The 12,187-nt window shown below is 36.3% G+C and overlaps 1 protein-coding gene across 1 annotated transcript; it reads right to left on the reverse strand.

The window, feature by feature from the left end:
- Window positions 1–5,594: 5,594 nt before the first annotated feature.
- On the reverse strand, window positions 5,595–7,362 carry LOC131597015 (uncharacterized). Its single transcript, XM_058869737.1, has 5 exons — window positions 7,221–7,362; window positions 7,057–7,143; window positions 6,536–6,970; window positions 6,074–6,168; window positions 5,595–5,876 (listed from the first exon to the last, which is right to left on the reverse strand). The coding sequence occupies exons 1-5, from the start codon at window positions 7,360–7,362 to the stop codon at window positions 5,595–5,597; spliced, it is 1,041 nt and encodes a 346-aa protein (XP_058725720.1).
- Window positions 7,363–12,187: the final 4,825 nt, after the last annotated feature.

Below are 12,187 nucleotides of genomic sequence, written 5' to 3' on the forward strand. Positions count from 1 at the left end.
TTTATCAAATGGGGTAGGATGGTTTTTTACACAATGACAATTAATAAGAGATTAAAATGTTTGATTATTTGTTTAACCTTTGAAGTCTTATAAGTTTGCATTTTGAGTTACCGTTAAATCCTATTTTTCTTAAACTCTTACCATTTAAAATAAACTATACTAAAGAAAAACTCTAGACTATACTAGGATCATATTAGTTACATTTTTATATTGGTTTAGTCTTTTGTCAACATTATACAATACGTTGTTAAGTTTATTTTTCAAACTAATGTTTAAATACACAACTGATTAGCTAAGACAAGTGTTTATAAAAAACGCTTTTTGCATATAAGTTATTTTAATTACTAATTTGAAGAACTTATAAAAATATTGTTTTGGACTACCTCGACGATTAGTGGTGGCCCAATCCATATCTTCTCTAAGGACGGTTCAATAATCTTGGCTTAAAATGTTTGATTATTTGTTTAACCTTTGAACTCTTATGAGTTTACATTTTGAGTTACCGTTAAATCCTATTTTTCTTAAACTCTTACCATCTAAAATAAACTATACTAAAGAAAAACTCTAGACTATACTAAGATCATATTAGTTACATTTTTATATTGGTTTAGTCTTTTGTCAACATTATACAATACTTTGTTAACTTTATTTTTCAAACTAATGTTTAAATACACAACTGATTAGCTAAGACAAGTGTTTATAAAAAACGATTTTTGCATATAAGTTATTTTAATTACTAATTTGAAGAACTTATAAAAATATTGTTTTGGACTACCTCGACGATTAGTGGTGGCCCAATCCATATCTGCTTTAAGGACGGTTCAATAATCTTGGCTTAAAATGTTTGATTATTTGTTTAACCTTTGAACTCTTTTAAGTTTGTATTTTGAGTTACCCTTAAATCCTATTTTTCTTAAACTCTTACCATCTAAAATAAAATATACTAAAGAAAAACTCTAGACTATACTAGGATCATATTAGTTACATTTTTATATTGGTTTAGTCTTTTGTCAACATTATACAATACGTTGTTAAGTTTATTTTTCAAACTAATGTTTAAATACACAACTGATTAGCTAAGACAAGTGTTTATAAAAAACGCTTTTTGCATATAAGTTATTTTAATTACTAATTTGAAGAACTTATAAAAATATTGTTTTGGACTACCTCGACGATTAGTGGTGGCCCAATCCATATCTTCTCTAAGGACGGTTCAATAATCTTGGCTTAAAATGTTTGATTATTTGTTTAACCTTTGAACTCTTATGAGTTTGCATTTTGAGTTACCGTTAAATCCTATTTTTCTTAAACTCTTACCATCTAAAATAAACTATACTAAAGAAAAACTCTAGACTATACTAAGATCATATTAGTTACATTTTTATATTGGTTTAGTCTTTTGTCAACATTATACAATACTTTGTTAACTTTATTTTTCAAACTAATGTTTAAATACACAACTGATTAGCTAAGACAAGTGTTTATAAAAAACGATTTTTGCATATAAGTTATTTTAATTACTAATTTGAAGAACTTATAAAAATATTGTTTTGGACTACCTCGACGATTAGTGGTGGCCCAATCCATATCTGCTTTAAGGACGGTTCAATAATCTTGGCTTAAAATGTTTGATTATTTGTTTAACCTTTGAACTCTTATGAGTTTGTATTTTGAGTTACCCTTAAATCCTATTTTTCTTAAACTCTTACCATCTAAAATAAAATATACTAAAGAAAAACTCTAGACTATACTAGGATCATATTAGTTACATTTTTATATTGGTTTAGTCTTTTGTCAACATTATACAATACGTTGTTAAGTTTATTTTTCAAACTAATGTTTAAATACACAACTGATTAGCTAAGACAAGTGTTTATAAAAAACGCTTTTTGCATATAAGTTATTTTAATTACTAATTTGAAGAACTTATAAAAATATTGTTTTGGACTACCTCGACGATTAGTGGTGGCCCAATCCATATCTTCTCTAAGGACGGTTCAATAATCTTGGCTTAAAATGTTTGATTATTTGTTTAACCTTTGAACTCTTATGAGTTTGCATTTTGAGTTACCGTTAAATCCTATTTTTCTTAAACTCTTACCATCTAAAATAAACTATACTAAAGAAAAACTCTAGACTATACTAAGATCATATTAGTTACATTTTTATATTGGTTTAGTCTTTTGTCAACATTATACAATACTTTGTTAACTTTATTTTTCAAACTAATGTTTAAATACACAACTGATTAGCTAAGACAAGTGTTTATAAAAAACGATTTTTGCATATAAGTTATTTTAATTACTAATTTGAAGAACTTATAAAAATATTGTTTTGGACTACCTCGACGATTAGTGGTGGCCCAATCCATATCTGCTTTAAGGACGGTTCAATAATCTTGGCTTAAAATGTTTGATTATTTGTTTAACCTTTGAACTCTTTTAAGTTTGTATTTTGAGTTACCCTTAAATCCTATTTTTCTTAAACTCTTACCATCTAAAATAAAATATACTAAAGAAAAACTCTAGACTATACTAGGATCATATTAGTTACATTTTTATATTGGTTTAGTCTTTTGTCAACATTATACAATACTTTGTTAACTTTATTTTTCAAACTAATGTTTAAATACACAACTGATTAGCTAAGATAAGTGTTTGTAAAAAATGCTTTTTGCATATAAGTTATTTAATTACTAATTTGAAAGAACTTATAGAAATATTGTTCTGGACTACCTCGACGATTAGTGGTGGCCCAATCCATATCTGCCATAAGGACGGTTCAATAATTTTGGCTTAATCACCTAAGGACAGTAAGAGCGCCATCTCTTCTGCCAGGTTGTCGAAGACACACCTCTATATGGTCTGAGGACAGCACATCTTCGCTAAGACGACCACTTTTCTCCTGCACCTACGGTAAGACGACAACTTTGCTCCTCAGACGAGGACAAACGGCCCCTGCTCGTTGGACATCTCTGTCAACCAGAGCTACCTTTCTGCTTTACCAACGGCTAGTTTCGTGCAACCTCTCAAAATTCCTAAACATACTCCTAAAATCCTATTAGTCATGTGTTTAGGTATAAATCCACGATCCAGCCCAAAATATGGACCAATGGCCAAACGCTGAGAGACAATATAAAAATCCTTTCATTTGAGAGGTTCAGGTAACATAATTTCAAACCCTTGAATCACTAAAATGTATATGTGCTCCTACTTACTTGCTCGTATGAGTGCCTTGCAGGTACACCCTTTTTCCTCCTTATCACCAACACCGTGCACACGTCTCTGGCCCACCTTCCGGTTTTGATCACCCTTCAGATCAGTGGAGCCGTATATGGGAAACCTTGTTATCCCCCGTTATTTTCTCCCATTCACACAAAGACCAGAGCAATCTTCTAAAATTACACTGTTGCCAGTCTTGACACCGATCACGATGTTCATAATACTGTTATCTCTCCCAAGCGTAAATCCAGTCTTGGCTTCGCCAACCCCTTCCTGGAGGATGCAGTCCCTCGAAAAAGGGATGGCGCCACCGCATCTCCATCCTCCGAAGATGTCCACGATCTTAGCGACCAGAACGCCGAGCCCAGCAGGTCCAAGAAAACCCAAGGAAGCGCGCAGGATTCTGCTCAGATTCACTTACCGGCTAGCGCCGACCCCGTCCTCGTAATTCTGGTAATGGCCATAAACAAGACATATTCTCTGATCTTGCAGCAAAACGAAAGGATCGGGGCATTGGAAGAAATGTGTCAGCAAAGATCTCCCCCGTGGAGACGCTCTCTGAGCCCATATCCCCGTCTCAAAGAACGGAATTCTGAGATCCCAATGATCAAGTGGCGTGATCGTAACTTTCTTCGCCAGAATCAAATGTCCCCGGCTCTCAAGAAAAGTAGAGAGAATCCCTAGGTAGAGACCCGGCAAACGCTTCATAAAGATTAGTCAAGAAGCCCCTCTTCTCGATGAGACTGCAGAAGTCGGGGATCTCCTGCTTGTTCCTCCGACTCCAGCTCCAGCAACGACGATGAGCCGTGAGACCTATTATCCGTAGACATTCTGGCCACCCAACTACCCAGGGCCTGGAGAAGCCTACTCCCCTTGGCACATACGACGGCACAACCGACCCTAATAAACATAATGAAAACATCAACGCTTTGCTTGATTACCATGGCGTTAGAGCCACTATCTAATGCAGGCTATTCCTCACCATGCTGAGAAAGGGGGCCACTGTCTGGTATAAAAGTCTCCCCGGCGGGTCTATTACCTCTTAGAGACAGTTGGGAAGGACCTTCTCCCGACACTTCACTGCTTCTTGACGCCATCCCAAATCACAAGCATCACTGGAAGAAATCATGCAAGGAAAAGATGAATCCCTCTGGGCATTCATTGAAAGATTCAACAAAGAAGTCATCCAGGTCTCCACGAATGATAAATCAATAAATCAGAGTAAATTAATTTCAAAATAAAACACAACAATTAGGATTTTACACTTCATCATCTCTTAAAAACATGCTCAAACAAGCATACATGGATACATAACACACTTATCAAATGAACCGACAATACAATCCTTATAATTTTCAACTTGGCTTTACTAATGCAGTGGAAAACAAATGAAAAAATATAATAGTCATCATCTCCAACAATTCATCAACCAACATTAAAAAAAATAAAAGAGAGACTATAATGCTCTCACAATCAAAACAACTAATACTAAATAAATAAACAAATGTTCATCCTTGGTGTTACGTATCAGAGCAAGACCCGACTCAATCTATGCAAGACGAGGTGCAACTCCATACCTCAAGTAATTCTAATCATTGTCACCTGGACTTTACCCACATAGAGGCAACATCCAAACAGAAGAGGTGAGATATCACAACAATATAATAAGTTATATAATGGTAACTATGCAACAGATATCTCATACAGGTTATCAAAATTCATGCTCTAATAAGTTATACCATCGTCATCAAATCAAATACACAACAATATACACAAGCCCACTCAAGTCATCATACAAACACACACCTACATGTTATGGGACTGACTCGACCTTATGCATGTGGTGCCAACATGGCATAAGCCCTATCCAAAGTGCAGATAATGGGCAATAACAGGGCATGAGTCGATCCAAATAAGGACGAAAGATATGAATCATTTGGAGTACTATTCACAAATGCTCAACATGCTCTTCTTCTAACTTGGAATATATTAGGATATCATTAATAAACACTACTACGAATCGATCCAAGTAAGGACGAAAGATACGATTCATATACTTCATAAATACTCTCGGCGCATTAGTAACACCAAAAGACGTTATTAAATACTCATAATGTCCATACCTAGTCCTAAAAGGCATCTTCTGAATGTCTTCATCTTTTACTCGAATTTGATGGTAACCCGACCTCAAGTCAATCTTGCTGAATACACGTGCACATACTAATTGATCCATCAAATCGTCTATTCTCGAAAGTGGATACTTGTTTTTAATCGTAACTTTATTCAATTGTCGGTAATCAACACAAAGTCTCATACTGCCGTCATTCTTCTTTACTAAAAACACTGGAGCTCCCCAAGGTGACACACTTGGTCTCACAAATTTCTTTTCAAGTAGTTTTCTAGTTGCTTCTTAAACTTTGCAAATTCAGATGCCGACATCCTGTATGGTTCCATAGAAATAGGTCTAGTACCAGGGACAAGATCAATAGTAAATTCTACTTCTCTTTCTGAAAGTACATCTGGAATATCATCTGGAAAAACTTCGGCAAATTCTCGCACTATTGGTAATTCATCAGTAGTAGTCTGATTCTCAATGGACAAAGAGGCCATCAAAGCAAACACCTGAACTTCATCTTTCATCAGCTCATTAACTGCCTGGCAGATAAGAACTCAATTTCCTTCTCCTCACCAGGATTAGAAGACCGCACAAATTTGTCATAACAGTTAATATGAACATAGTTGCATTCCAATCAGTTCATACCCAAAATCACATCTAAACCACTCAACGGTAAGAAAATTAGATCCACAACAAAGTCTCTATCGAACATCGACAGAGGACACTTCAGACATACAAGAGAATTAGTCACCATTCCATTAGTTGAAGTATCGATAACCATTTCTCTATTCATAGAGGATAAAACAAGACCCAAACTTTTCACATAATTAGCTGTAATAAAATAATGAGTAGCACCTGTATCAATAATAATACCTCCGTTCCTTTTTATAAGAGAAAATTCACTTTTTAGATTTATTGAATAATCAATGTATCTAGTCTATAAAGAGACCAAATACATTAGTTATTCAATGAACCTAAAAAATGACTTGTCTCTTATAAAAAGGAACGGAGGTAGTAGTAATTAAGGGAGCACTATTAATGAAGCATGTACCTTTGATCAACCGATCCTCGCTAGGTGTCTGAGCCTTAACTAAAGCAAAAACATTCCCTCTGGTCTAAGATTGCTTCGGTTTGTGAAACTGAGTACTGATGTGTCCTTCCTCACCATAATTGAAACATACAACCGCTTTGTACTTACAATCAGCTATCAAGTGACCAGATTTTCCATAATGAAAACATCTCTTCACCTCTCTAGTGCAAACATTACCTTTTTGACCAGGTCTTCCACATTTGAAACATACCACGCCATTAGGAATATCTCCCCCACTGGTTCTCTTACCCTCAGCAGCTCTCTGTTTACCTTTGTCAGTTGGAGCACTGTAAGGTTTACCATGGTTATGATGTTGCTTGTCTCTTCTCTCATTCATGATCTTGTAGCGAGCCATACTATCCTCCTCATATATCCTGCAGCAATCCACCAATTTCAGAAACTTACAAATCTTATGATATCCAATCGCTCGCTTGATTTCGGGACGCAACCCGTTCTCAAACTTGATACATTTGGAAAATGCAGCTGTTGCCTCATTGTAATGAGGATAGAACTTCGCCATCTCCACGAATCTAGCAGCATACGCTGTTACCAAAAAATCCCACGGACATCTTTCAGAAAGTACTTTCTCAGAAATTCTCTGCGGAACACCTCCCAAGTAATAACCTCACTTGTAGCTTCCAATCTATAATGAGTCTCAAGCCACAAGTCATCAGCCTCACTAGCCAGCACATGTGTACCATACCGCACCTTCTGCGCTATAAGCAATCCATCACTCGAAAAATTTGTTCCATATCCTTGAGCCAAGCTTGATCCCCCTCAGGATCATACATGCCTTTGAAAGTAGGTGGTTTCTCCCTTTGGAAAGTTGTTAAGCTGCGTAAATCGTCGATTGCACCAGCATTATGCTGATTCTGCATAGCATGAGCCATCACTTCCAAGGGAGTAACAATAGAAACATTAATTCTTCCAGCCATCTTCTGCTTCACATCAAACAACAAATAATGGTTAGAAATCAAATCAACAGTACTCGACTGTCACACTACTCTACTGACTCGACAACTTGGCCAGACGGACCGACCGACTCTGATTCCACTAATGTAACATCCTAATTCCCGAACGGTAAATTAATAAATCAGAGTAAATTAATTTCAAAATAAAACACAACAATTAGGATGCTACACTTCACCATCTCTTAAAAACGTGCTCAAACATGCATACATGGATACATAACACACTTATCAGATGAACCGATAATACAATCTTTATAATGTTCAACTTCGCTTTATTAATGCAGCGGAAAAAAAATTAAAAATATAATAGTCATCGTCTCCAACAGTTCATTAACCAACATTAAAACAAATAAAAGAAAGTATATAATGCTCTCACAACCTTTCAAAACAACTAATATTGAATACACAAACAAACGTTCATCCCCGGTGTTACGTATCAGAGCAAGACCCGACTCGATCAACACAAGACGTGGTGCAACTCCATACCACAAGCAATTCTAATCCTTGTCATCTGCACGCTACCCACGTAGAGGCAACATTCAAGTCGAAGGTGTGAGATATCACAATAATAAAATAAGTTATATAACAGAAACTATGCAACATATATCTCATACATGTTATCACAATTCATGCTCCAATAAGTTATACCATCATCATCAAATCAAATACACAGCAATATACACAAACACACTCAAGTCATCATACAAACATACTCCTTCTATTATGGGACTGACTCGACTCTATGCATGTGGTACCAACAGGGGATAAGCCCTCTCCAAAGTGCCAGATAATGGGCAATAACAGGGCATAAGCCCTCAACAACTTGCCAATCTAGGCCAACAACAAGACATAAGTCTTCAACCATGAAATGCATGCAACATCGATAATGCAACAACATAATTATATAATTCCAGAGCATAAACTAAAATTTTTTCCCTTTCAGGCAAACAACAACAACAACATCATTTGCATTATATTCTACAATTTATAAAATCATCATTCTTGCAACATCATCGTTAATCATCATAACATTGTCACACTTCGTATGACACTAACACTCGAGACATAAGTTTCCAACTGAAAAACATTATTTTCAATTACAAAAATTATGATTATGTTAAAGAAAATATTTTTAGCTTTTCAACGATCCAAACGGTGCGTCAAACGGACATCCGACTCAAAAGATATGGATTTTTAAAGTATTAGAAAATTTCCTCCTAGCACAGTGGTTACCGGTTACCATAACTGGGTAACCGGTTACGACTCCTCGTAACCCAAAAACCACACCTCTGTTTCATTCGATAACCGGTTACCATAACTGGGTAACCGGTTACTTTTTCAAAATCTCAATAATTACACGCTACTGTTTTATTGGGTAACCAGTTACTTTTTCAAAATCTCAAGAATTACACGCTACTGTTTTATTGGGTAACCGATTACCTACTCACATTTTGCCCAATTTTTCAAAACTTTCACTGGGTAATTGGTTACCATAACCGGGTAACTAATTCCCCTGCGTTCAGAACCAAAAATTCTGCAATTTTTTCTGCTACGAAATTCCCCTATTTTCACTCAAAAATCCAATTTGCAATCATCAGAAAATCAGTCAAAAACATAGAATTCATACATACACACAACATAATAATCTCAAACATGTTATCACATCAATTTCACCAATTGCAATCAATTATAGGGATCAATCCATGAATAATCTACACCCAAAACCTAAACTTCAATAGAAAGTTGGAAACTCCTATTATACCTCAACATATCCACCCTTATACCTCCTATTAGAAAGTTGGAAACTCACCCTTACCTTGGCAAAAATTCTTCAAAGTTCTCTCTATCAATGGAGGTTCCCATTTGCCCTAGCTCCGCTCCTCTCTTTCTCTAGACACGATCACTTCACAATTCTGTCTCTCCCTAATTTCCTTCCCTTTACTACTTTAATCCTTGGACCCTTAATATGATAACCCCATATTACCCTCACTAACTCTCACAAGCTAAATTAAATAATTCTCTCAATTATAAATAATAATTTTCCAAATAATTATTTCTCATTACTATATTTTCTTTTAAATAATTATCTCTAAAACTAGTAATTCCCACTAAATTATTTAAATTCTAATAAATCACCGACAACTCTAATTCATCACTAAACAACGTAGAACACCAATAAACCAATAATTGCATCAAATAAATCATAAATAATCGATTAAAATAATAGATAACTATTCGGGGCATTACAGCCTACGCCCGTGTAGTGACTTTGCCAAGGAGGTAGGCATAAAGACTTCTGCTTCTCTAGACACCCTCCTCCTCAAAGCACATGCATATATCCAATACAAGGAGAAGGAGGCGGCCAATATCGCTCGTGATTCTCGACATTAAGAGAGTGCTAAATCATCAAAATCCGAAGACCTCTCGACATTTCGTCGAGGAGACAAGAAGAAAGAGGACATGACCCGTGATCCTCGGGACTACAAGGGGCCCTCTGGGTGGCAACGGCGCTAAAAATGGCATAAACATCGTCAAACGCCAACAATCCACCGAGAAAGTTCCTAATCTACGTATTTCTTACCCTAATCAAATGCATTTTACACAAAAAATCTAAGCTAGAACGAAAAAAGTAGAAAAAATGAAAGTACTTACGTGGTCGGAAGGAAACTGGTGGTGGTCGAAATTCTCACAGGTGGTATACGACGGAGATCGCGTCAGTAAGCTACGGGCATTAATATGGAGAAGAGTGAGAAATGAAAGTGAAAATGAGTAGTGTTTCCTCCTAATTATAGAGAGCCCCCACAACGCGTGTCTGAACACGCGCCTAGTCTAAACTAGCCATCATTACGCATTTATGACATCACGTGGCTCGATGCACGCACGCGACGTCACCCTTTCGTTTCCCTTCAGCTATTCACATACCCGCCAATAGTACCTCCTCGATAGCGATTAATCTCCTCGACGATCTTCCTCCCTCAAATGAACAGAAAAATATAACCTCTTTAGAAAACAGGCATCGTCCCCGTACACTCTTTCTCGAATTAGGGCTTGCTCTTAAGTCATTACTCCCACGCTCTGAGCAACGACTTAAGGGGCTCCTATTCTGGACTAGCCCGACGGGTAGTGGTGGCCCAATCCATATCTTTCCTCAGGACGACCCAATAACCTTGGCCCAATAACCTAAGGGCAGTAAGAGGGTCATCTCCCTTTCCCGGTCGTCGGGGACACGCCTCCATATGGTCCGAGGATAATACATCTTCGCTACACTCTACCTAGCTTACCCTTACACCTACGGCAAGACGACCACTCTGCTCCTCAGCCAAGGATAGACGACCCCTGCTCGCTAGACATCTTTGTCAACTAGAGATAATTTTCTGCCCGACCAACAGCTAGTTTTGGACAGCCTCCAAGGATTTCTAAACATACTCCTAGAATCTTGGAAGTCACACTTTTGGGCATAAATCCACGATCCATCCCAAAAAATAGACCAATGGCCAAGCGCTGGGGGACAATATTAAAATCCTCTCATTTGAGAGGGTCAGGTAACACAATTTCATACCCTTGAATCACTAAAACGTATATCTGCTCCTACTTACTTGCTCAACAAAGTGCCTTGCAGGTACACCCCCTTTCCTCCCCATCACCAACACCATAGAGACGTCTCTGGCCCACCTTCTGGTTCTGATCACCCTCTAGATCAAATATATTAAAAAAAGTTATGAAATTTTTTAAAACTATTTTAATAAAGTATTTTAAATGTCATAACATTTATAATATTGGTTTTAAAATGTAAACTAGTACTCTTAACATTACTGTGAAGGACGACTATTTAAGATGGAAATAAATTTGACATAGTAAATACATATCTATAGTCTAACCTATTCAATTTTCATTTTCCCTCTTCGATTTATAAAAAATAGTAGACTTAAATTCTTGTAAAAACTATATATATATATATATATATATATATATATATATATATATATATAATATATCAAATTATTGGATGCGCATAATAATTCAAACGCATTGTATAGGCTTCTGGGAGTAATTTGATGTGAGCAGCTTAAAAAATAAGCACTTTTGGAGTGGCTGGAACTGATATTTTTGAGGGAGTAACCGGTTACGGAAACTATTTTTCAGTTATGGGTTTTTGTTTGCATAGGCGTAACCGGTTACAGCTTTTAGCATAACTGGTTACATGCCTGATTTTGGGCAATTTTGCTTTTTTTTAAGTTGTGTCCCATTATGGTTACATTTTAGCTTGTATAAGTACCCTCAAGTGAAAAAATTTGTTGTAAATGCCAATTTTTCTCCTCACCTCAATTACTCTCTCTCTCTCTCTCTCTCTCTCTCTATTATTATCTAATTTTCATCTTCTCCGATTTTTTGTTTTCTCCATTGATTCACCAAAAGACATTGTGTATGTTCCAATATTTAGCATCAAGAGCCTGGTTAGTGATCCTTAATCCGCTGCAAAGATGAACACCATCTTCAATGATCGAGTTCTCACTAATCTTCCGACCCTTAATTTGAAAAACTATGATAAATGGTGCAAACAAATGAAGGTGTTGTTTGGCTATCAAGATGTTCTTGAAGTGGTTAACAATGGAGTTACTCCATTTGAGGCAGAAGCTACAAATCCTCAGAAGTCTACACACAAAGGAAGAAAAGAATAAAGATTACAAGGAACTCTTTTTGATTCATTCTTTTGTTGATGGGGAAAATTTTGAAAAGGTTGGCGATTGCCATTCGGCGAAGCAAGCTTGGCAAATCTTGAAGAAAGCTT

Source organism: Vicia villosa, linkage group LG4 (assembly GCF_029867415.1).
Source record: "Vicia villosa cultivar HV-30 ecotype Madison, WI linkage group LG4, Vvil1.0, whole genome shotgun sequence".
NCBI lineage: Eukaryota > Viridiplantae > Streptophyta > Magnoliopsida > Fabales > Fabaceae > Vicia > Vicia villosa.

Coding starts and splice junctions, on each gene's coding strand:
- LOC131597015 (XM_058869737.1), bottom strand. CDS start 7,362: ATGGCTGGAAGAATTAATGTTTCTATTGTTACTCCCTTGGAAGTGATG. Junction 6,169..6,535: donor TGGTCACTTGATAGCTGATT/GTAAGTACAAAG, acceptor ATTTTATTACAG/CTAATTATGTGAAAAGTTTG. Junction 5,877..6,073: donor GAATGGTGACTAATTCTCTT/GTATGTCTGAAG, acceptor CTTATCTGCCAG/GCAGTTAATGAGCTGATGAA.